Source organism: Pseudochaenichthys georgianus, chromosome 11 (assembly GCF_902827115.2).
Source record: "Pseudochaenichthys georgianus chromosome 11, fPseGeo1.2, whole genome shotgun sequence".
In the NCBI taxonomy this organism is placed as follows: Eukaryota; Metazoa; Chordata; class Actinopteri; order Perciformes; family Channichthyidae; genus Pseudochaenichthys; species Pseudochaenichthys georgianus.
The window spans coordinates 32834345-32861359 of NC_047513.1; the positions used below are offsets into that span (position 1 = coordinate 32834345).

General features: G+C 43.6%; 2 protein-coding genes across 2 annotated transcripts; both read right to left on the minus strand.

Moving 5' to 3' along the window:
* Positions 1-15737: 15737 nt before the first annotated feature.
* Positions 15738-17168, minus strand: LOC117455401 (NAD(P)H dehydrogenase [quinone] 1-like). The gene is made up of 6 exons (XM_034094913.2): positions 17073-17168; positions 16776-16943; positions 16568-16698; positions 16378-16491; positions 16198-16299; positions 15738-16100 (listed from the first exon to the last, which is right to left on the minus strand). The coding sequence occupies exons 1-6, from the start codon at positions 17074-17076 to the stop codon at positions 15801-15803; spliced, it is 819 nt and encodes a 272-aa protein (XP_033950804.1). The 5' UTR covers positions 17077-17168; the 3' UTR covers positions 15738-15800.
* Positions 17169-24064: 6896 nt separating this feature from the next.
* Positions 24065-25489, minus strand: LOC117455405 (ribosyldihydronicotinamide dehydrogenase [quinone]-like). Its single transcript, XM_034094919.2, has 6 exons — positions 25392-25489; positions 25097-25264; positions 24891-25021; positions 24701-24814; positions 24521-24622; positions 24065-24423 (listed from the first exon to the last, which is right to left on the minus strand). Exons 1-6 carry the CDS (start codon positions 25393-25395, stop codon positions 24124-24126), a joined length of 819 nt encoding a protein of 272 aa, XP_033950810.1. The 5' UTR covers positions 25396-25489; the 3' UTR covers positions 24065-24123.
* Positions 25490-27015: the final 1526 nt, after the last annotated feature.

Below are 27015 nucleotides of genomic sequence, written 5' to 3' on the forward strand. Positions count from 1 at the left end.
GCGCAGGGTGCCTCGACTGAGCCGAAAATGCGCCTGCGCTTATGCGGCGCCATGAACCTCATCATATCACTTTGCGTGGGGCCTCGTGCCGGCCCTGCTGACACGACATGAATGCAGCACAAACCTCTACATCGTAATGGAGGTGAAACATAAATGATGTCTCCTGGTCCTTCCTTGGTCCACGACATGTGACCAAGTTTCACAAACATAATAAATACAAAATCTGCTTCTATTGACGGACGAACGAGCCGAAAACAGAACCTCTTGGTGGAGATAACGAGAGAGAGGGCTATTCCTACGCTTCATGTCTCCAAAACCAGCCGTCAATTCGTTAAAAAAAGGATTCAACCCCAGCAGTGGCTGAGTCGACAGCTCACGGTGTGTTACAGCAACTTCTGGCAGTGAGCTTTCCTTTGCTGCAAGACTTAAGAGACGCAATAACAGGCCAACACACACACACACACACACACACACACACACACACACACACACACACACACACACACACACACACACACACACACACACACACACACACACACACACACACACACACACACACACACACACACACACACACACACACACACACACACACACACACACACACACACACACACACACACACACACACACATCTGACCGAGGTTTAGACTGATGTGAGGTGTGTTATCGTCTGTTACAAACTACCTCAGAGGTACGGGGGCATATTAGTGCTCACAGAAACACAAATGCATATTTTAACCACCTTGCCAGTGTTGGCACTTTATCATCGTCAACCATCTGCCCCTTTGTTTCAAGCAGCATTGTAACCTTTCCCAGAGTGTGTGTGTGTGTGTGTGTGTGTGTGTGTGTTATCACTGGCCTGCACACATGCTTGTATATGTGTGTTGTGGCTGCCAAACGTCCATTTGGTGGGGGAATATGGCCAAGGTGACGTGGAGGTCAACTCCTCACAGCTGAATCATTGAACAGCGCCGAGCTGAGCGGCTGCCGAGCGCTGGCAGAGGAACACCACACACACAATGTCATCATCTGGGAACACACACTCGGAGAGGGGCTGAGCTCTGAACGCTGGGGGCGAGTACATATTCACACTTTCACATTTCATCCTATTTACTTTCCAGAATGTTACAGGATGTGTACTTTGTAAATTGTGCTTTGTTTTTATCTTTAATGTTTTTTTTATGCAAGCTTCTTCGTTAACATTAAGCTGTCTTCGGCTCTTTTCTGCTGTTACACATTTCCCCTCGGAGGTATTCTGATTCTGACTCTCAAGTACAAGACCTGAGTACTTTTCTTTTTGGTTCTCAGGCTTAGTCAGATATTAATGAATAAAGATATGTCCTCGTCTGTTTTCACACAGCTTCTGAACGCTAAGGTAAAGAGGTAAGGTACATCTTTGTTTTTTAATGACTGATTTTAAATGCCATTTTCTGAATGTCTTTCATTTTCGTAAAGCACTTTGAATTGCCTTGTGTTCAAAGGTGTAAATAAACTTGCCTTGCCTAATTTAACGAGGGAAAGTGTCAGCCTGGGTTCAGATGTGAATTAATAAAGACATTTCCTCGCCTGTTTTCACACAGAGTTGGCGGGCAGCGCTGGTATTTTTGTGGTTTCCTGTGTGGGGCCAAATCCCCACTGAGCGGTCCTGCTTTCATCCTCTGATCTGATCAATAATGGATGGATCTCCCACAGCCTCACACACGCAGGGTTTGCTTGGAAAACATCTTGGAAAAACCGGCCGCAATTTATCCGCCAGCCCCGAAGCGTCTGGCCACCAATTAGCAGCAGCATTTTACAGTCACTTGCTGGGTGTGCGACTGTTTGTAGGCACGCTCAAAGACACACACACACACACACACACACACACACACGCACGCACGCACGCACGCACGCACGCACGCACGCACGCACGCACGCACGCACGCACGCACGCACGCACGCACGCACGCACGCACACACACACACACACACACACACACACACACACCTCTAGAGAGTCGCTGACCTACTCCCCTAACCACTTTATTGATCTGTGGGCCAGAGATGTGAAAGCCTATTGAGGTCATCATTAATGATTCATCATATCCAGAAAATGTCAAATGTGGCTTGGGAGTAAACACGAATGTTGTCATACGTTGTGTTGTGGACTCATAAACATGTGAGAGCTTTGAAGAAAAGTCCTCTCTGTTTCTATACGATGAATCATACATGTGAGAAGAGAGGATTGTGATGCAACCACTCCATCACCGTTTGTTCTGAGGCTGCCGTTCACTTTCCTCAGCGCTCACAGAAAGAGATATCTGTTCTTCTGAATGATCTGTTCTGCGATGGGCTGGAGCTTCGAGCAGAGCGCTGGGAATCAATGAGAGGAGAACAAACAGGCGTGTCCAAGTATGCAGCCTTTTGCTCATTTAATGCTTTTAGCCCGTGTAGTTGTCCTTTGATAAATATTCTAGCACAAACACACATGTAGATATACGATGCATTAGATATTCCACAGGGACAGATCCAAAGCTGCTGCTGGAGGCACTCTGAGACATGCACTGTGTGTTTCAAGAGAGGGTACAAGTACACACACACACACACACACACACACACACACACACACACACACACACACGCACGCACGCACGCACGCACGCACACACACACATGCACACACACACACACGCACACACACGCACGCACACGCACGCACACGCACGCACACGCACACACACACACACACACACACGCACACACACACAGTATATATTAGTAGTAGATAGGATTACTTAAAATATAGTACCTTATATTTCATATTTTTGCCCTTTAGACCCTTGCGGTTTATTCTTAAAAACCCTTACCCTTACCCACCCCCCATTTCCCCTCTGCTGGTCTATGGCCTTGTAGAGGGTAACGGGGTACAGAGTCGCTTAGATAAGCGGGGGAGTGCATCTGACGAAGAGATAGGTTGTTGTGCTCCCTATCTCTGTTTCTTATCTATATCTAATAGAACTGCTCGGGTCTTGATAGATTGAGTGGGGAAGTTCATGAGATCTTTCTAGAGGGTTATCAAGAATAACTTTTTTTGTCCAATGACCTTTGACCTCTCTGTCTCTGTCTGTGTATTCTCTTGTTCCGATTAACCCAGCCAAGTCTTTGTTCTTGTTTTGCATCTATATCTACCCCGGGATCCGGAGTCGAGGCTGATCCTCTTGCTGTAGTCCTGTGTCTCGAATCCTCTATCCTGAGTTCTGGATTAAGTCGTGGACTTCGGGTCGTGGCTGAACCTGTCTCTGCGGTACTGCCTTGGGTCTTGTCATCCTGCTTCCCTGATGGCTTCCACAGGATTGTAGCTGACATCCTCGTGGATTCATCTTCTTATTACAGACACATGCATTTCCTAACATTCGGTCTATATGCTGTAAAATGTATTATCTCTTCGATTCACACACGGCATCTATTGCACGTCTGTCCATCCTGGGAGAGGGATCCCTCCTCTGTTGCTCTCCCTGAGGTTTCTCCATGTTCCCCTTAAACTGTAGGTTTTCTCTGGAAGTGTTTCCTTGTACAATGTGAGGGTCTAAGGACAGAGGGTCTAAGGACAGAGGGTCTAAGGATAGAGGGTGTCGTTTTTCTCATACTGATATTCTGAACAATCTGTTGTTGTATTTGCTGTAAAGTGTCTCGACTGTAGGCTATTTTTATTTTATGTACAGCACTTTGGCTCGACCAAACATCGTTTATAAATGTGCTATATAAATAAAACTTGATTTGATTTGATACAGGGAACTGCTTTAGGCTGGTTTAGGTCCTATCTATCTGAACGCTCTAAGTTTGTACGTGTCAACGATGAATCTTCCACGCAAACCAAAGTTAGCCATGGAGTGCCACAGGGCTCAGTGCTCGGACCTATTTTGTTCACATTATATAGGCAATATTATAAGGAAGCATTCTGTAAACTTTCATTGTTATGCGGATGATACTCAACTATATTTATCAATCATGCCTGATGAAACACATCACCTAAATAAAATTAAAGACTGCCTTAAGGACTTAAAAACGTGGATGACCTTAAACTTTTTGATGTTAAACACGACAAAAACTGAAGTTATTGTACTTGGCCCAAAGAATCTACGAAACAAATTATCTAAAGATATACTAACTATGGATGGCATTCATTCATTACAGTCTCACTGGAGGCCAAATTAATGCCATCCATAGTTAGTATATCTTTAGATAATTTGTATCGTAGATTCTTCGGGCCAAGTACAATAACTTCAGTTTTTGTCTGAGGACTCCTCCCACTACGAACCTATTGCGGTGAGCATGTTGTAACTTCCGGTTGTTGTTGTCATCTCCGGGTATCCCGTGTGCCTGTTCTGTTGCTGATAGCTTATTAACTTAACTTAACCGATCGTTTTAAAACTCTTGATCACGGCAACTGCCTGACGTTGTAATCACACGTTACTACAGCTTAAGCACTCACAACTCTCCTTCTCTTAGCGACTGTAACTCCACAGTTGCCTACACTCTTTTCGGGTTTGCTAACGGTAGCTACTTTAGCTTGATAGCTAGCCATGGCTCTTTCCCCACCCTCTGGTGCTATTCCCTGCTCTTCCTGTCTCATGTTTGGTTACTTCCCGGCCTCCCTTACTGGTAAGGATACATGTGTTAAATGCAGTGGCGAGCGGTCAGGGCCCTCTAGGCCCTCTGTGAGGTCCTAAGATATTCTAAAAAATAATATTTAAAAACATTTAAAAAATATATCTTTTTTTTAAATATATATTTTTTAAATATTATTTTTGTTATATTTTTCATTAGTTTTACCGAAAAAACTTGATTTAATTGTATTTAAAATAACATTTCCAAAGAAATAAATCCTTCGAATCTGCCTGTTCAGTTTCTGTTTGAATGTGAAGGGTTAGCTTAACCGTTACATGAAAAAAGCTCGTCTGGCCCTCTCTGCGATTCACAGAGGGCCCGCTATAGTAAACTCAACGAGAGAGTAATGTCAAGTGACAGTCCAATTGACCAATCATATCTCCCCTCTAAATGGGAGGGCTTTATTATCGCGGACTTTATGACAGGTTCCGCCCGCTGCGCTGCCAAGTTTATGCATGTGATATATCAACGGGTCAAGCTAGGAATTAGATAATTAGCATACGTTCATTCACGATGGCTCATGTTAGTGATAGTGATGACATCGTTGCGAAACTACTAACTGAGTCTTTTTCAAGAATGAGTTACACGGATAAATTGGAGTTAATTACCAAAGGGCGACCAACACCACAGCTTATTTTGGTTCAAAAAACCAAACGGTTCGAGAGGCATTTTAATATCGGCAATTACGCCAGATACAACTGGATGACCGGATCAACCAGGGAACAAAAGCTGTACTGCTGGGATTGCTTGCTTTTTGGAGCGGACAGTGGGTCATGGGCCAAAGATGGATATTCTGATTTAGGAAGTTTATCCAAATCAGCACATCAGAATGCTTCAGGTCACCTCAGAGCTACTATTCGGCTTAAAACATTTGGGGACACCAGGATAGAGCTCCAGCTGGATGAGCAACAACGCCGGGGTGTCATCATTCATAATGAAAAGGTGAAGAGGAACCGAGGAATTTTGAAACGCCTCATAAATTGTGTGGTGTACTTGGGCAAGCAGGAGTTGCCGTTCCGAGGTCACGATGAGAGTGTAACTTCATCAAACAAGGGGAATTACATAGAGTTGCTGGATTTAGTGGCAGAATATGACAGCGACCTGCACACACACCTCGCCACATCAACAGTCTTTACCGGCACATCTTCAAGGATTCAGAATGACCTGATCAGCGCTGTCGCAAGTGTAATGACGGATAGCATGAAAGAGTATTATTTACGTTAACGAGGTAAATAGGCTAAAAGAAAAACATGTTTTCCAAATGAACTACGCATCTCTTGAGTGACAATATGCCTGCGCTGCACCTCCAAGGTGCGCAATACATTATTGCGCAATCTATGTCTGTCTGTGTGTGTGCTGCGCGAGCCGAGATGATGTGTGTGTGCGTCGTCTTTTTTTTAAAGTTTGTAGCAAGTAGAAGGCTGTGTGTGTGCGTGTGTGTGTGTGTGTGTGTGTGTGTGTGTGTGTGTGTGTGTGTGTGTGTGGGTGCGCACGCGTTAATTTGCGTATTGCACCCTGGGCCGCTGTTTTGATATTCCGCTGAAGAAGTATACTATAGGCTGTGACGTAATAACATTTTTTTTTTTCAAGGGAAGAGGGGGGTGGGGTCAGAGGGCCTAGGTAGAAAAGTCACGGCTCGCCACTGGTTAAATGTAGTATAGTTGTTAGGTTGGAGGCGGGAATCATAGCCATAGAAGCCCGGCTCCGCATCTTAGAAAGTAACTCAGCTAAAGTAAAGCCCATGTTAGCATGTGCGGACCGGCAAAAGGTAGCTCCTCTTAGCCGTCCCCCGGCAACTCCCGAGCAGCAGGGAGACTGGGTGACTGTTCAGAAGGGGCATAACGCGAAACCCGCAGGTCCCCACCAACCCGTTCACGTATCTAACAGATATTCCCCACTCAGCGAGACACCCGCTGAGAAGCCAACTCTGGTTATTGGTAGCTCTATTATGAGACACGTGCATTTAGAGACCGAAGCCTCCACAGTCACATGCATTCCGGGGGCCAGAGCGGGCGACGTTGAGGCGCATCTTAAACTGCTGGCTAAAAATAAACATAAATACGGTAGGATTGTTATTCACGTCGGTGGTAATGATGTTCATTTACGCCAATCAGAATGCACCAAACTTAATGTGGAGTCGGTGTGTAGTTATGCTAAAACAATGTCGGACACCGTAATCTTCTCTGGTCCCCTCCCCAATCTGATCAATGATGACATGTATAGCCGCATGTCATCATTTCAGCGCTGGTTGTCTTGGTGGTGCCCAGCAAACAATGTGGGCTTCGTAAATAATTGGACAGCCTTCTGGGGAAAACCTGGTCTGATTAAGAGAGACGGCATTCATCCTACTTTGGAAGGTGCAGATCTCATTTCGGCAAACATTTCAGGGCTTTGTGGACTTAATCCATGACAAACTGGAGTTGAGACCAGGAGGCAGAGTCGCAGTCTTACACGCTTCTCTGCGCTCTCTTCTAGGCAGTCATCCATAGGAATCCCGAACCCAATAAAATACCCAATATTAGCGGTGTGTGTGTCTGCCCAAGGACAATTTAAGGTAAAACCTAATAGAGGTGTCATACATAATAACCTAATAAAAGTAAATGTAACAACTACTACAGTGCAACAAAACAGGAAGATTAAATGTGGTCTCTTAAACATAAGATCTCTAGCATCTAAAGCAATATTGGTAAATGATTTAATATCAGATTATAATATTGATATATGCTGTCTCACTGAAACTTGGTTGAGACATGAAGAATATGTCAGCATAAATGAGGCCACTCCACCCAGCCATATCAACACTCATATTGCTCGAGGCACGGGCCGAGGAGGTGGAGTTGCAGCAATCTTTGACTCAAGTTTACTTATCAATACTAAACCAAAATTAAATTATACCTCCTTTGAAAGCCTCGTTTTTAGTCTTACGCATCCGACCTGGAAAACTTTGCAGCCAATCTTATTTGTTACAGTGTATCGTGCACCAGGTCCTTATTCAGAACTCTTATCAGAATTCTCTGAGTTTTTATCAACTTTGGTTCTTAAAACAGACAAAGTAATTATCGTAGGTGACTTTAATATTCATGTTGACGATGATAAAAATAGCCTTACTGTTGCATTTAACTCTATATTAGATTCTGTTGGTTTCTGTCAGAGTGTAAATAAACCAACCCACTGCTATAATCACACTCTCGACCTTGTTCTGACTTATGGTATTGAAATTGAGCAACTATTAGTCGAACCGCATAATCCTGCTTTATCCGACCATTTCTTAGTAACTTTTGAAGTATTATTACGAGACTACAAAGCATTAGTCAAAAGCTCTTGCAGCAGAAACCTATCTGTTAGTGCTATAGCCACATTTAAGGAAGAGATTCCACCAATACTTAACTCGATAGCATGTCTGCATGTAGGGGAGGAAACTTATACAAAATGTACACCACCCCAAATTGATCATGTTGTTGATAGTGCTATAGATGCGCTGCGAATAAAATTAGACTCTGTTGCTCCTTTGAAAAAGAAGAAAATAAAACAACATAGATTAGCTCCATGGCATAATGCCGAAACCCGCAAAATAAAGCAAAAATCTAGACAACTTGAAAGGATATGGCGTTCCACTAAACTTGAAGAATCTCGTTTAATTTGGCATATTACTCTCAATGAATATAAGAAAGCATTGCGTAAAGCGAGAGCAGCCTACTACTCTTCATTAATAGATGAGAATAAGAATAATGCAAGATTTCTTTTCAGCACTGTAGCCAGGCTGACAGAGAGCCACAGCTCCATTGAGCCTTCTATTCCCATAGCACTCAGTAGTAATGATTTTATGTGCTTTTTTAACGATAAAATTGTTACTCTTAGAAACAAAATTAATGACCTCTTGCCTTTGACCAGTATAGTGTTATCAACAGCTCCCGGAAACGTAAGTTCTAATATTACACTAGATAGTAAACTAGAATGCTTTTCAGAAATAAACCTTGAACAATTACATTCAATGATTCTCTCTTCTAAACCATCAACGTGCATGTTAGACCCAATTCCAACTAAGCTGTTGAAGGAAGTTTTTCCATTAATTAGCACTTCTTTATGAAATATTATGAATATGTCTTTATTATCAGGCTATGTTCCACAATCATTCAAAGTAGCAGTGATAAAACCACTTCTTAAAAAGCACAACCTCGATCCAGAGATTTTAGCCAACTATAGACCTATTTCTAATCTTCCGTTCCTCTCAAAGATTCTTGAGAAAGCGGTCGCAAAACAGCTGTGTGATTACTTAAAAAACAATGATTTATTTGAAGATGTTCAGTCTGGCTTTAGAACACATCATAGCACAGAGACAGCTCTGGTTAAAGTCACAAATGACATTCTAATAGCCTCAGACAAGGGACTTGTCTCTATTCTTGTTTTGCTCGATCTCAGTGCTGCATTTGATACTATCGACCATGATATCCTATTGCAAAGACTAGAGCACTTAGTTGGCATACAGGGAACTGCTTTAGGCTGGTTTAGGTCCTATCTATCTGAACGCTCTCAGTTTGTACGTGTCAACGATGAATCTTCCACGCAAACCAAAGTTAGCCATGGAGTGCCACAGGGCTCAGTGCTCGGACCTATTTTGTTCACATTATATATGCTTCCATTAGGCAATATTATAAGGAATCATTCTGTAAACTTTCATTGTTATGCGGATGATACTCAACTATATTTATCAATCAAGCCTGATGAAATTAATCATCTAAATAAAATTCAAGACTGCCTTAAGGACTTAAAAACGTGGATGACCTTAAACTTTTTGATGGTAAACACGACCAAAACTGAAGTTATTGTACTTGGCCCGAAGAATCTACGAAACAAATTATCTAAAGATATACTAACTATGGATGGCATTAATTTGGCCTCCAGTGAGACTGTAAGGAATCTTGGTGTTATATTTGATCAGGATTTATCCTTTAACGCCCACATAAAATCAATTTCAAGGACCGCCTACTTCCATCTACGTAACATTGCAAAAATCAGGCATATCTTGCCTCAAAACGATGCAGAGAAACTAGTCCATGCATTTGTTACTTCTAGGCTGGATTATTGTAACTCTTTATTATCAGGGAGTACCAAGAAGTCAGTCAAGTCGCTTCAGCTGATTCAAAATGCTGCGGCTCGTGTACTAACCAGAGTTAGGAAAAGGGACCACATTACTCCTGTTCTGGCTGCCTTACACTGGCTCCCTATAGAACACAGGATAGCATTTAAAATTCTTCTTCTCGCCTACAAAGCCCTTAATGGGCAGGCGCCATCTTACCTTAAAGAACTCATTATACCCTATTGTCCTACTAGGGCATTGCGTTCCAAGAATGCAGGGTTGTTGGTTGTTCCTAGAATCTCTAAAAGTACAGTGGGAGCCAGAGCCTTTTCTTATCAAGCTCCACATTTGTGGAATCAGCTTCCAGTTTGTGTTCGGGCGGCAGACACCCTATCCGTTTTTAAGAGTGCGCTTAAGACCTTCCTTTTTGATAAAGCTTATAGTTAGGGCTGATTAGATTCAGCCCCTAGTTTTGCTGATATAGGCTTAGTTTGTCGGGCGACATCTTACTTCTTCCTTCTCTCTGTCTGTACCTGTGTACTCTCATGTTCCGATTAACCCAGCTTCCCCACATTTCTTTCTTTTTGGTGTATATATACGCCGGGATCCGGAGTCATGGATGATCCTGCGGTCCTGTGTCCTGGATCATGAGCGCTGGATCTTGAGTCGTGGCTGTGGTCCTGGATCATAGGTCCTGGATGGATATCCTCGTGGATTCATCTTCCTATTATACACACATGCATTTCCAAACATCTGGACTACCTATGTTGCAAATGTATTATCTTTTCAATTTACACACGGCATCTATTGCACGTCTGTCCGTCCTGGGAGAGGGATCCCTCCTCTGTTGCTCTCCCTGAGGTTTCTCCCATTTTTCCCTTGAAACTGGGTTTTCTTCGGAAGTTTTTCCTTGTACGATGTGAGGGTCTAAGGACAGAGGGTGTCGTATTGTCATACTGATATTCTGTACACACTGTGAAGACCACTGAGACAAATGTAACATTTGTGATATTGGGCTATATAAATAAACATTGATTGATTGATTGATTGTCGTGTTTAACATCAAAAAGTTTAAGGTCATCCACGTTTTTAAGTCTTACAAATCTTATAAAAGATAGTTGTATTTTCTGAATTTCTGTTGAATACTTGGAAACTGTATTGTAGTTCAAATTGCTGGGGTTTGCATATACAATAATTGGAGCCAGTAAAGCACTACTTGTACTTCTCAGCATTTTACTTGTATTTATAAAACACTGTCGTTTGACTCATTCAGCTTGAATGGCAATGCACACAATGTTGCTATGGCAACCTGTTGTATACAATTTTCTTTAGGCTTACCAATGTTAAGTATTGTGACGCAATCAGTTTATTTATATATCACAAATGTTACATTTGTCTCAGTGGTCTTCACAGCTTGTACAAAATATCAGTATGACAATACGACACCCTCTGTCCTTAGACCCTCACATCGTACAAGGAAAAACTTCTGGGGAAAACCCACAGTTTAAAGGGAACATGGGAGAAACCTCGGAGAGCAACAGAGGAGGGATCCCTCTCCCAGGACGGACAGACGTGCAATAGATGCCGTGTGTAAATTGAATAGATAATACATTTGGAACATAGGTAGTCCAAATGTTTGGAAATGCATGAGTGTCGAATAAGAAGATGAATCCAAGAGGATATCCATCCAGGACCGATGATCCAGGACCACAGCCACGACTCAGATCCAGGGCTCGTGATCCAGGACTCAGGACCGCAGCAACAGGATCATCCATGACTCTGGATTCCGGCGTATATAGACACCAAAAAGAAAGACATTTGGGAAGCTGGGTTAATCGGAACATGAGAGTACACAGGTACAGACAGAGAGAAGGAAGAAGTAAGATGTCCCCCGACAAACTAAGCCTATATCAGCAAAACTAGGGGCTGAATCTAATCAGCCCTAACTATAAGCTTTATAAAAAAGGAAGGTCTTAAGCGCACTCTTAAAAACGGATAGGGTGTCTGCCGCCCGAACACAAACTGGAAGCTGATTCCACAAATGTGGAGCTTGATAAGAAAAGGCTCTGGCTCCCATTGTACTTTTAGACACTCTAGGAACAACCAACAACCCTGCATTCTTGGAACGCAATGCCCTAGTAGGACAGTAGGGTATAATGAGTTATTTAAGGTAAGATGGCGCCTGCCCATTAAGGGCTTTGTAGGCAAGAAGAAGCATTTTAAATTCTATCCTGTGTTCTATAGGGAGCCAGTGTAAGGCAGCCAGAACAGGAGTCATGTGGTCCCTTTTCCTAACTCTGGTTAGTACACGAGCTGCAGCATTTTGAATCAGCTGAAGCCACTTGACTGACTTCTTGGTACACCCATATAATAAAGAGTTACAATAATCCAGCGTTGAAGTAACAAATGCATGGACTAGTTTCTCTGCATCGTTTTGAGGCAAGATATGCCTGATTTTTGCAATGTTACGTAGATGGAAGTAGGCGGTCCTTGAAATTGATTTTATGTGGGCGTTAAAGGATAAATCCTGATCAAATATAACACCAAGATTCCTTACAGTCTCACTGGAGGCCAAATTAATGCCATCCATAGTTAGTATATCTTTAGATAATTTGTTTCGTAGATTCTTCGGGCCGGGTACAATAACTTCAGTTTTTGTCGTGTTTAACATCAAAAAGTTTAAGTTCATCCACGTTTTTAAGTCCTTGAGGCAGTCTTGAATTTGATTTAGATGATTAATTTCATCAGGCTTGATTGATAAATATAGTTGAGTATCATCCGCATAACAATGATAATGTACAGAATGATTCGTTATAATATTGCCTAACGGGAGCATATATAATGTGAACAAAATAGGTCCGAGCACTGAGCCCTGTGGCACTCCATGGCTAACTTTGGTTTGCGTGGAAGATTCATCGTTGACACGTACAAACTGAGAGCGTTCAGATAGATAGGACCTAAACCAGCCTAAAGCAGTTCCCTGTATCAAATCAAGTTTTATTTATATAGCACATTTATAAACGATTTTTGGTCGAGCCAAAGTGCTATACATAAAATAAAAATAGCCTACAGTAGAGACACTTTACAGCAAATATAACAGCACAGATTGTTCAGAATATCAGTATGAGCAAAACGACACCCTCTGTCCTTAGACCCTCTGTCCTTAGATCCTCTGTCCTTAGACCCTCTGTCCTTAGACCATCTGTCCTTAGACCCTTACAAGGAAACGCTTCCAGAGAAAACCTACAGTTTAAAGGGAACATGGGAGAAACCTCAGGGAGAGCAGCAGAGGAGGATCCCTCTCCCAGGACGGACAGACGTGCAATAGATGCCGTGTGTAAATCGAAGAGATAATACATTTTACAGCATATAGACCGAATGTTAGGAAATGCATGTGTCTGTAATAAGAAGATGAATCCACGAGGATGTCAGCTACAATCCTGTGGAAGCCATCAGGGAAGAAACATGACGAGACCCAAGGCAGGACCGCAGAGACAGGTTCAGCCACAACCCGAAGTCCACGACTTAATCCAGAACTCAGGATAGAGGATTCGAGACACAGGACTATAGCAAGAGGATCAGCCTCGACTCCGGATCCCGGCGTAGATATAGATACAAAACAAGAACAAAGATGTGGTTAATCGGAACAAGAGAATACACAGACACAGACAGAGAGGGAAAAGGTCATTGGATAAAAGTTATTCTTGATAACCCTTATTGCGACCTGGCTCAAAAGGCCACAACAAAAAGGAAACACAACATGTCAACGGGTAGAAAAATATGTTTATTAAAGAAAGTCATTCAAATAAGCCAAATTCATAGAGTGCAACAAAGTGGAGCAACTGAGAAAACCTTCATACTCAACCAAAACCAGGTGCCTGCAGGGGAAAGCAGAGCGAGAACAGAGAGGACCAGAGAGGCTTCAAATAGCTGCAGGACACCAGACCCAGGTGCCCTGAGTTACTGTCATCAATGCAATCACTGGAGCCAATGCAGCTCAGACAGAACAGCCACACCCTCTCTACTGATGGACCCACCGGGGCATCACAGCCTCTAGAAAGATCTCATGAACTTCCCCACTCAATCTATCAAGACCCGAGCAGTTCTATTAGATATAGATAAGAAACAGAGATAGGGAGCACAACAACCTATCTCTTCGTCAGATGCACTCCCCCGCTTATCTAAGCGACTCTGTACCCCGTTACCCTCTACAAGGCCATAGACCAGCAGAGGGGAAATGGGGGGTGGGTAAGGGTAAGGGTTTTTAAGAATAAACCGCAAGGGTCTAGGGAAAAAATATGAACTATAAGGTACTATATTTTAAGTAATCCTATCTACTATTCCTATATTCAAAACAAAATAGGTCCGAGCACTGAGCCCTGTGGTACTCCATGGCTGACTCTGGTTTGCGTGGAAGATTCATCGTTAACACGTACAAACTGAGAGTGTTCAGATAGATAGGACCTAAACCAGCCTAAAGCAGTTCTCTGTATTTTAAGTATGCCAACTAAGTGCTCTAGTCTTTGCAATAGGATGTCATGGTCGATAGTATCAAATGCAGCACTGAGATTGAGCAAAACAAGAATGGAGACAAGTCCCTTGTCTGAGGCTATTAGAATGTCATTTGTGACTTTAACCAGAGCTGTCTCTGTGCTATGATGTGTTCTAAAGCCAGACTGAACATCTTCAGATAAATCATTGTTTTTTAAGTAATCACACAACTGTTTTGCGACCGCTTTCTCAAGAATGTTTGAGAGGAACGGAAGATTAGAAATAGGTCTATAGTTGGCTAAAACCTCTGGATCGAGGTTGTGCTTTTTAAGAAGAGGTTTTATCACTGCTACTTTGAATGATTGTGGAACATAGCCTGATAATAAAGACATATTCATAATATTTAATAAAGAAGTGCTAATTAATGGAAAAACTTCCTTCAACAGCTTAGTTGGAATTGGGTCTAACATGCACGTTGATGGTTTAGAAGAGAGAATCATTGAATTAAATGTTTCAAGGTTAATGGCTGAAAAGCATTCTAGTTTACTATCTAGTGCAATATTATAACTTACGTTTCCGGGAGCTGTTGATAACACTATACTGGTCAAAGGCAAGAGGTCATTAATTTTGTTTCTAAGAGTAACAATTTTTTCGTTAAAAAAGCACAAAATCATTGCTACTGAGTGCTATGGGAATAGAAGGCTCAATGGAGCTGTGGCTCTCTGTCAGCCTGGCTACAGTGCTGAAAAGACATCTTGCATTATTCTTATTCTCATCTATTAATGAAGAGTAGAAGGCTGCTCTCGCTTTACGCAATGCTTTCTTATATTCATTGAGTGTAATATGCCAAATTAAACGAGATTCAAGTTTAGTGGTATGCCATATCCTTTCAAGTTGTCTAGACTTTTGCGGGTTTCGGCATTATGCTCATAATCTATGTTTCATCTGTAGCACCATCAACATGATCAATTTGGGGTGGTGTACATTTTGTATAAGTTTCCTCCCTTACATGCAGACATGCTATCGAGTTAAGTATTGGTGGAATCTCTTCCTTAAATGTGGCTATAGCACTAACAGATAGGTTTCTGCTCCAAGAGCTTTTGACTAATGCTTTGTAGTCTCGTAATAGTACTTCAAAAGTAACTAAGAGATGGTCGGATAAAGCAGGATTATGCGGTTCGACTAATCTCTTGACCACAGAATTAACCTGAGAAACTTCAGTGAATAGTCAACTTGGCTCCAAGTTTAGCAATCAGTGAAATCTTTCCCAACTGGAGTTTGATGGACGTCGTGTCACAATACTGAACATTGGTAAGCCTAAAGAAAATTGCATACAACCGGTTGCCATAACGACATATTGTGTGCATTGCCATTAAAGCTGAAGGAGTCAAACAGTGTTATATAAATACAAGTAAAATGCTGAGAAGTACAAGTAGTGCTTTACTGGCTCCAATTATTGTATATGCAAACCCCAGCAATTTGAACTACAATACAGTTTCCAAGTATTCAACAGAAATTCAGAAAATATCAACTATCTTTTATTTATCATCATAAAAAACCAACAACAGTCATTCATTCTTCAGACTCCAGCTTTCATCTGGTTGTTGGGTGGCAGGGCCTTGCCCAGGTGGGTCCCCACGGTCAGTCCAAACTCCTTGGCGGCATGTTTCTCATGGACCTCAGGCTTCAGCTGGTAACCCTTCTCCCCATCAAAGCAGTCCAAGGGAGTGAAAGCAAGTGGGTTTTCTCCCAGGAGGCCTTGCATGCGCGTGCGCCAGCCCTCCAGCATGGTACCGCGTGCCTCAGAGGAAACGTGAGACGGGGCCCAGAAGATCTGAGGAGCCAGAACCTGGAAGCCACAGTAGTGCAGGATGCCATTCTGGAGGAAACGGGGAGATACAATTAGTGATGATGCAGACAATAAATAAGTTTCCCCTGGAACAGCTTTTTGATAATCATTGATCCAAATAAAATACCTGCAGTGGCCAAAGAGTGACATTCATGTCTCCATTAATGCCATTTGCACTGAACATGGACTCCTGAGACCCAGTGGTGAAGGAGAGCATGGCCTTCTTGTCCTGTGGAAAAAGACAAGATCTACTGTAAGTAGGGAGAGATAGTCACAATAAGGCAAACCTCTTGATTTGCTTTGTTACCTTGAAGATTCCCTGGCTGTAGCGCTTCTCGTGGGTGAAGGCAAAGCCCAGTGTGAGCACCCGGTCCATCCAGCCCTTCATGATGGCAGGAACAGTGAACCAGTACATGGGGAACTGAGAAGTAGGGCTAAGGTTAGTTCATAACAGAGGCATGGCTTAAAAGAATAACACATTTTCATTCTGGCTCTACCTGAAAAATGACGAGGTCGGCCTCAGTGAGTTTGCGTTGTTCTTCAGTGATATCAGCAGTAAGCGTTCCCGCCTCCCATGCCAGTTTGGTCTCCTCTCCGTAACAGAAGTGATCTGAATTCTTAACTTCTCCTGCAGGGAAAATAAATGTTTGCGAGTCTGAAGACCAATTTGAAAGCTAAACTATTTATTTTCAGTGAGGTATTTACCAGTGATGTCCTCAGCTGTAGCAGTGGCCTTAAACGTCATGGCATACAGGTCAGATACTTCTACTGCGTAGCCCTTAGCAGTTAAAACTTCCACCGCAGCGTCTTTGGCTGCAGAGTTGAAGGAGCCAGAGCTCTGGTGTGCATACACAATCAACACTTTCTTTGACACTAAAACAAGAAACACATGATTCCAATGAGAACACATCAGAACAGAAACACATGTATTAGATTCAATCTGAACATGAGCTATACACTCAAGCCCTCAGCAAATACAAGAACACAAAGTTAAAAACATACCCATTTTGAAGCAGGAAATTGTAAATGCTGGATTTTACAATTAGACTGTGTGTTGATGGAAAGAGTGGCTCATGCTAGAGCAAACTGAAGAAGCTGCTTTTATACTCCACACCACTCAACATACTGCCTTCTGGCTCATTTCTCACAGGTGCTGTCAATCAACAATCAAGCTCACTGACCAATCAGATGGCAACTTCCAGGACTCATCAATCTAGTATCTAATCTACATGTATTCACTGAATTTGGACAGCATTTCATATGGGGAGGAACCTTTCTACAACTACAAGCCAAGTATGTGTATGTGTTTATCCAGCTGCAGATTTAGCCAGTTTTTAACACAGGACACACTTACAATAGTACTCTTGCAAAAAAAGTGTCATTCATGTGTGCTTTTTCCCCGTTTAGCCAACCCGAGACACCGCGTAGGTTTTTCCATGTCTCTGTTTTCGCATCTGTTAATACAGAGGCCCTGCAGATCTGAAGGATCAGAACGAGGATACTATTCTAGAGCTGGGAGGACAATGTGCAGAGCTACAAAAGCATTATAAGATGCATATTTTGAAAGTTATAGGCAACTTAAATGAAAGCATTAAAGTATTTTGGTGAAGGGAGGATTAGATCAAAATCACACAGGGTTGACAGACTAAGTGTTTAAAGGGGTTACAGATCAATTTCGTTAATCAATGTTTATTTATAGCCCAATATCACAAATGTTGCATTTGTCTCAGTGGACTTCACAGTTTGTACAGAATATCGGAATGACAATGCGACACCCTCTTTCCTTAGACCCTCTGTCCTTAGACCCTCACATCGTACAAGGAAACACTTCCGGAGAAAACCCACAGTTTAAAGGGAATATGGGAGAAACCTCAGGGAGAGCAACAGAGGAGGGATCCCTCTCCCAGGATGGACAGACGTGCAATAGATGCCGTGTGTAAATCGAAAAGATAATACATTTGCAACATAGGTAGTCCAAATGTTTGGAAATGCATGTGTGTATAATAGGAAGATGAATCCACGAGGATATCCATCCAGGACCGATGATCCAGGACCGCAGCCACGACTCGCGATCCAGGGCTCGCGATCCAGGACACAGGACCGCAGGATCATCCATGACTCCGGATCCCGGCGTATATCGACACCAAAAAGAAAGAAATTTGGGGAAGCTGGGTTAATCGGAACATGAGAGTACACAGGTATAGACAGAGAGAAGGAAGAAGTAAGATGTCCCCTGACAAACTAAGCCTATATCAGCAAAACTAGGGGCTGAATCTAATCAGCCCTAACTATAAGCTTTATCAAAAAGGAAGGTCTTAAGCGCACTCTTAAAAATGGATAGGGTGTCTGCCGCCCGAACACAAACTGGAAGCTGATTCCACAAATGTGGAGCTTGATAAGAAAAGGCTCTGGCTCCCATTGTACTTTTAGAGACTCTAGGAACAACCAAGAACCCTGCATTCTTGGAACGCAATGCCCTAGTAGGACAGTAGGGTATAATGAGTTCTTTAAGGTAAGATGGTGCCTGCCCATTAAGGGCTTTGTAGGCGAGAAGAAGAATTTTAAATGCTATCCTGTGTTCTATAGGGAGCCAGTGTAAGGCAGCCAGAACAGCAGTAATGTGGTCCCTTTTCCTAACTCTGGTTAGTACATGAGCCGCAGCATTTTGAATCAGCTGAAGCGACTTGACTGACTTATTGGTACTCCCTGATAATAAAGAGTTACAATAATCCAGCCTTGAAGTAACAAATGCATGGAATTGTTTCTCTGCATCATTTTGAGGCAAGATATGCCTGATTTTTGCAATGTTACGTAGATAGAAGTAGGCGGTCCTTGAAATTGATTTTATGTGGGCATTAAAGGATAAATCCTGATCAAATATAACACCACGATTCCTTACAGTCTCACTGGAGGCCAAATTAATGCCATCCATAGTTAGTATATCTTTAGATAATTTGTTTCGTAGATTCTTCGGGCAGAGTACAATAACTTCAGTTTTTGTCGTGTTTAACATCAAAAAGTTTAAGGTCATCCACATTTTTAAGTCCTTGAGGCAGTCTTGAATTTTATTTAGATGATTAATTTCATCAGGCTTGATTGATAAATATAGTTGAGTATTATCCGCATCACAATGAAAGTTTACAGAATGATTCCTTATAATATTGCCTAACGGAAGCATATATAATGTGAACAAAATAGGACCGAGCACTGAGCCCTGTGGCACTCCATGGCTAACTTTGGTTTGCGTGGAAGATTCATCGTTAACACGTACAAACTGAGAGCGTTCAGATAGATAGGACCTAAACCAGCCTAAAGCAGTTCCCTGTATGCCAACTAAGTGATCTAGTCTTTGCAATAGGATATCATGGTCGATAGTATCAAATGCAGCACTGAGATCGAGCAAAAACAAGAATAGAGACAAGTCCCTTGTCTGAGGCTATTAGAATGTCATTTGTGACTTTAACCAGAGCTGTCTCTGTGCTATGATGTGTTCTAAAGCCAGACTGAAACTCTTCAGATAAATCATTGTTTTTTAAGTAATCACACAGCTGTTTTGCGACCGCTTTCTCAAGAATTTTTGAGAGGAACGGAAGATTAGAAATAGGTCTATAGTTGGCTAAAACCTCTGGATCGAGGTTGTGCTTTTTAAGAAGCGGTTTTATCACTGCTACTTTGCATGATTGTGGAACATAGCCTGATAATAAAGACATATTCATAATATTTAATAAAGAAGTGCTAATTAATGGAAAAACTTCCTTCAACAGCTTAGTTGGAATTGGGTCTAACATGCACGTTGATGGTTTAGAAGAGAGAATCATTGAATGTAATTGTTCAAGGTTAATGGCTGAAAAGCATTCTAGTTTACTATCTAGTGTAATATTAGAACTTACGTTTCCGGGAGCTGTTGATAACACTATACTGGTCAAAGGCAAGAGGTCATTCATTTTGTTTCTAAGAGTAACAATTTTATCGTTAAAAAAGCACATAAAATCATTGCTACCGAGTGCTATGGGAATAGAAGGCTCAATGGAGCTGTGGCTCTCTGTCAGCCTGGCTACAGTGCTGAAAAGAAATCTTGCATTATTCTTATACTTATCTATTAATGAAGAGTAGTAGGCTGCTCTCGCTTTACGCAGTGCTTTCTTATATTCATTGAGAGTAATATGCCAAATTAAACGAGATTCAAGTTTATTGGAACGCCATATCCTTTCAAGTTGTCTAGTATTTTGCTTTATTTTGCAGATTTCGGCATTATGCCATGGAGCTAATCTATGTTGTTTTATTTTCTACTTTTTCAAAGGAGCAACAGAGTCTAATTTTATTCGCAGCGCATCTGTAGCACTATAAACATGATCAATTTGGGGTGGTGTACATTTTGTATACATTTCCTCCCTTACATGCAGACATGCCATCGAGTTAAGTATTGGTGGAATCTCTTCCTTAAATGTGGCTATAGCACTAACAGATAGGTTTCTGTTGCAAGAGCTTTTGACTAATGCTTTGTAGTCTCGTAATAGTACTTCAAAAGTTACTAAGAAATGGTCGGATAAAGCAGGATTATGCGGTTCGACTAATCTCTTGACCACAGAATTAACCTGAGAAACTTCAGTGAATAGTCAGCTTGACTCCAAGTTTAGCAATCAGTGAAATCTTTCCCAACTGGAGTTTGATGGACGTCGTTTCACAATACTTAACATTGGTAAGCCTAAAGAAAATTGCATACAACCGGTTGCCATAGCGACATGTTGTGTGCATTGCAATTAAAGCTGAATGAGTCAAACGACAGTGTTATATATTATTATTTATTTATATGGCAGGACCCCCGGTAGAAGAGTAGTCGGCGGGGCCTCCAACGGCACAGGACACAGGACCGGCAGGACCCCCGGCAGGAGAGTTGACGGCGGGACCTCCAACGAGACAGGACAAAGGGTTGGCAGGACCCCCGGCAGGAGAGTTGACGGCGGGACCTCCAACGAGACAGGACAAAGGGTTGGCAGGACCCCCGGCAGGAGAGTAGTCGGCGGGGCCTCCAACGAGACAGGACACAGGGTTGGCAGGACCCCCGGTAGAAGAGTAGTCGGCGGGGCCTCCAACGGCACAGGACACAGGACCGGCAGTACCCCCGGCAGGAGAGTTGACGGCGGGACCTCCAACGAGACAGGACAAAGGGTTGGCAGGACCCCCGGCAGGAGAGTTGACGGCGGGACCTCCAACGAGACAGGACAAAGGGTTGGCAGGACCCCCGGCAGGAGAGTAGTCGGCGGGGCCTCCAACGAGACAGGACACAGGGTTGGCAGGACCCCCGGTAGAAGAGTAGTCGGCGGGGCCTCCAACGGCACAGGACACAGGACCGGCAGGACCCCCGGCAGGAGAGTTGACGGCGGGACCTCCAACGAGACAGGACAAAGGGTTGGCAGGACCCCCGGCAGGAGAGTTGACGGCGGGACCTCCAACGAGACAGGACAAAGGGTTGGCAGGACCCCCGGCAGGAGAGTAGTCGGCGGGGCCTCCAACGAGACAGGACACAGGGTTGGCAGAACCCCCGGCAGGAGAGTAGTCGGTGGGGCCTCCAACGGCACAGGACATAGGACTGGCAGGAACCCCGGCAGGAGAGTAGACGGCGGGACCTCCAACGGGACAGGACATAGGGTTGGCAGGACCCCCGGCAGGAGAGTAGTCGGCGGGGCCTCCAACGAGACAGGACAAGGAGCTGGCAGGACCCCCGGCAGAAGAGTAGATGGCGGGACCTCCAACGGGACAGGACAAAGGGTTGGCAGGACCCCCAGCGGAACCTCCAATGGTACTCGAGAGGGGACTCGAGAGAAAACTCGAGAGGTGACTCGAGAGGAGACTCGAGAAGGAACTTGAGAGGGAACTCGAGAGGGGACTCGAGAGGGGACTGGAGAGGAGACTCGAGAGGGGACTGGAGAGGAGACTCGAGAGGGAGCTCGAGAGGGGACTCGAGAGGGGACTGGAGAGGGGATTTGAGAGGGAACTCGAGAAGGGACTCGAGAGGGAACTCGACAGGGGACTCGACAGGGGACTCGAGAGGGAGCTCGAGAGGGGACTGGAGAAGGAACTTGAGAGGGAACTCGAGAGGGGACTGGAGAGGAGACTCGAGAGGGAGCTCGAGAGGGGACTCGAGAGGGGACTGGAGAGGAGACTCGAGAGGGGACTGGAGAGGAGACTCGAGAGGGAGCTCGAGACGGGACTGGAGAGGAGACTCGAGAGGGAGCTCGAGAGGGGACTCGAGAGGGGACTCGAGAGGGAGCTCGAGAGGGGACTCGAGAGGGAACTGGAGAGGGAACTCGAGAGGAGACTCGAGAGGAGACTCGAGAGGAGACTCGAGAAGGAACTTGAGAGGGAACTCGAGAGGGGACTGGAGAGGAGACTCGAGAGGGAGCTCGAGAGGGGACTCGAGAGGGGACTGGAGAGGGGATTTGAGAGGGAACTCGAGAAGGGACTCGAGAGGGTACCTGAGAGGGAACTGGAGAGGGGACTCGACAGGGGACTCGAGAGGGGACTCGAGAGGGGACTGGAGAGGAGACTGGAGAGGGAGCTCGAGAGGGGACTGGAGCCATCAGGAGACGAGGTGCTGGAGTCGGCCGGTATGCTGACAGGACTCTGGGAGCTGGCGTCGGCTGGAGAGCCAGCAGGAGACGAGGTGCTGGAGTCGGCCGGTACGCCGACAGGACACGGGGAGCTGGCATCGGCCGGAGACGAAAACCAGAACTTAAATACACACAAGACTAATCATACAAACAAGACACAGGTGAGGAGGGAGGAGAAAACACGGGGACACCAGGTGAACACAATCGGTTACATTAGACACACCAGGGAAACTAACGACAGGGAACCACAGACAGATTCAAACAAGACACCATAAAGACAGATCGTGACATACTCAGTGTTTGAATTGGAGCATAGTCTCCTGGTGAAATTGTTACGTAAATGTGTGTGTCATCTGCATAGCTATGGCAACTTATTTTGTTGTTCTTCATTATCTGAGCCAGTGGTAGTATGTAGATGTTAAAGAGAAGAGGCCCCAAGATGGAGCCTTGAGGAACCCCACATGTCATATTTGTCAACTCAGATGTGTATTTACCTATAGAAACAAAGTTGTTTCTATCCTTTAAGTAGGATTTAAATCAATTTAGAACTGTTTCCGAAAGTCACACCCAGTTTTCCAGTCGGTCCAGTAATATGCTGTGGTCAACAGTGTCAAACGCAGCACTGAGATCTAATAATACTAACACTGAAGTTCTGCCACTGTCTGTGTTTAAGTGGATGTCGTTAAAGACCTTTACAAGAGCAGTCTCAGTGCTGTGGTTTGGACGAAAGCCTGACTGGAACACATCTAAACAACTATTTAAATGCAAGAAATTACTCAACTGTTGAAAAACAACTTTTTCAATGATTTTACCTAGAAATGGGAGGTTTGATATGGGCCTGTAATTGTTCATTACTGAAGCATCTAGATTGTTTTTTGAGAGCGGTTTAATGACTGCAGTTTTCAGGGCCTGTGGAAAAATACCTGAGTGAAGAGATTTGTTTACTATGAAGTAGTTCTGAGGCCATGCAACGAAAAACATCTTTGAAAAATCCTGTTGGAATAATATCAAGGCAGCAGGAGGAGGATTTCAGAAGTTGTATAATGTCCTCTAGGTTTTTATCATTAATCTGATGGAATTTTTTCATGTCTGAATTGATGTTAAGTGGACACAGAGACAACACATTTGCTGTTCGGGTTTCGGCATTTGATGGACGTCGTTTCACAATACTTAACATTGGTAAGCCTAAAGAAAATTGCATTCAACCGGTTGCCATAGCGACATTGTGTGCATTGCCATTAAAGTTGAATGAGTCAAACGACAGTTATATAAATACAAGTAAAAAGCTGAGAAGTGCTTTACTTGATTTATTAGCTCTAATTATTGTATATGCAAACCCCAGCCATTTGAACTACAATACCGTTTCCAAGTATTCAACAGAAATTCAGAACATATTAACCATCTTTTATTTATCAACATAAAAAACCAACAACAGTCATTCTTCAGACTCCAGCTTTCATCTGGTTGTTGGGTGGCAGGGCCTTGCCCAGGTGGGTCCCCACGGTCAGTCCAAACTCCTTGGCGGCATGTTTCTCATGGACCTCAGGCTTCAGCTGGTAACCCTTCTCCCCATCAAAGCAGTCCAAGGGAGTGAAAGCAAGTGGGTTTTCTCCCAGGAGGCCTTGCATGCGCGTGCGCCAGCCCTCCAGCATGGTACCGCGTGCCTCAGAGGAAACGTGAGACGGGGCCCAGAAGATCTGAGGAGCCAGAACCTGGAAGCCACAGTAGTGCAGGATGCCATTCTGGAGGAAACGGGGAGATACAATTAGTGATGATGCAGACAATAAATAAGTTTCCCCTGGAACAGCTTTTTGATAATCATTGATCCAAATAAAATACCTGCAGTGGCCAAAGAGTGACATTCATGTCTCCATTAATGCCATTTGCACTGAACATGGACTCCTGAGACCCAGTGGTGAAGGAGAGCATGGCCTTCTTGTCCTGTGGAAAAAGACAAGATCTACTGTAAGTAGGGAGAGATAGTCACAATAAGGCAAACCTCTTGATTTGCTTTGTTACCTTGAAGATTCCCTGGCTGTAGCGCTTCTCGTGGGTGAAGGCAAAGCCCAGTGTGAGCACCCGGTCCATCCAGCCCTTCATGATGGCAGGAACAGTGAACCAGTACACGGGGAACTGAGAAGTAGGGCTAAGGTTAGTTCATAACAGAGGCATGGCTTAAAAGAATAACACATTTTCATTCTGGCTCTACCTGAAAGATGACGAGGTCGGCCTCAGTGAGTTTGCGTTGTTCTTCAGTGATATCAGCAGTAAGCTTTCCCGCCTCCCATGCCAGTTTGGTCTCCTCTCCGTAACAGAAGTGCTCTGCATTCTTAACTTCCCCTGCAGGGAAAATAAATGTTTGAGTCTGAAGACCAATTTGAAAGCTAAACTATTTATTTTCAGTGAGGTATTTACCAGTGATGTCCTCAGCTGTAGCAGTGGCCTTAAACGTCATGGCATACAGGTCAGATACTTCTACTGCGCAGCCCTTAGCAGTTAAAACTTCCACCGCAGCGTCTTTGGCTGCAGAGTTGAAGGAGCCAGAGCTCTGGTGTGCATACACAATCAACACTTTCTTTGACACTAAAACAAGAAATACATGATTCCAATGAGAACACATCAGAACAGAAACACATGTATTATTCAATCTGAACATGAGCTATACACTCAAGCCCTCAGCAAATACAAGAACACAAAGTTAAAAACATACCCATTTTGAAGCAGGAAATTGTAAATGCTGGATTTTACAATTAGACTGTGTGTTGATGGAAAGAGTGGCTCATGCTAGAGCAAACTGAAGAAGCTGCTTTTATACTCCACACCACTCAACATACTGCCTTCTGGCTCATTTCTCACAGGTGCTGTCAATCAACAATCAAGGTCACTGACCAATCAGGTGGCATCTACCAGGACTCATCAATCTAGTATATAATCTACATGTATTCACTGAATTTGGACAGCATTTTAAATGGGGAGGAACTTTTCTACCACTACAAGCCAAGTATGTGTATGTGTTTATCCAGCTGCAAATGTAGCCAGTTTTTAACACAGGACACACTTACAATAGTACTCTTGCAAAAAAAGTGTCATTCATGTGTGCTTTTTCCCCGTTTAGCCAACCCGAGACACCTCGTAGGTTTTTCCATGTCTCTGTTTTTGCATCTTTTAATACAGAGGCCCTGCAGATCTGAAGGATCAGAACGAGGATACTATTCTAGAGCTGGGAGGACAATGTGCAGAGCTACAAAAGCATTATAAGATGCATATTTTGAAAGTTATAGGCAACTTAAATTAAAGCATTAAAGTATTTTGGTGAAGGGAGGATTAGATCAAAATCACACAGGGTTGACAGACTAAGTGTTTAAATGAAGGGGTAACAGATCAATTTCGTTAATCAATGTTTATTTATATAGCCCAATATCATATTAGTCTCAGTGGACTTCACAGTTTGTACAGAATATCGGAATGACAATGCGACACCCTCTTTCCTTAGACCCTCTGTCCTTAGACCCTCACATCGTACAAGGAAACACTTCCGGAGAAAACCCACAGTTTAAAGGGAACATGGAGAAACCTCAGGGAGAGCAACAGAGGAGGGATCCCTCTCCCAGGACGGACAGACTGCAATAGATGCCGTGTGTAAATCGAAAAGATAATACATTTGCAACATACATAGTCCAAATGTTTGGAAATGCATGTGTGTATAATAGGAAGATGAATCCACGAGGATATCCATCCAGGACCGATGATCCAGGACCGCAGCCACGACTCGCGATCCAGGGCTCGCGATCCAGGGCTCAGGACCGCAGGATCATCCATGACTCCGGATCCCGGCGTATATAGACACCAAAAAGAAAGACATGTGGGGAAGCTGGGTTCATTGGAACATGAGAGTACACGGGTACAGACAGAGAGAAGGAAGAAGTAAGATGTCCCCCGACAAACTAAGCCTATATCAGCAAAACTAGGGGCTGAATCTAATCAGCCCTAACTATAAGCTTTATCAAAAAGGAAGGTCTTAAGCGCACTCTTAAAAACGGATAGGGTGTCTGCTAGGGCTGTGCATCTTCACTGGTCTCACGATTCGATTCGATTACAATTATCCTGTCAACGATTCGATTCGGTTCGATATCACGGTGCATCACGATTCATACCAATGCGTTGCATCCTCAATCTTCTATATTACTGCACATGGCTTATTTTTCATCAATGCATACATGCTGTAAATACATATGAACTCTCTTTTTATTATTTAGAAAGTGCTTCAGAAATGAATAACATAAATGTCTTGACATTAATTTATAAACCAAAATAAATGAATTGTATAGGTCTAG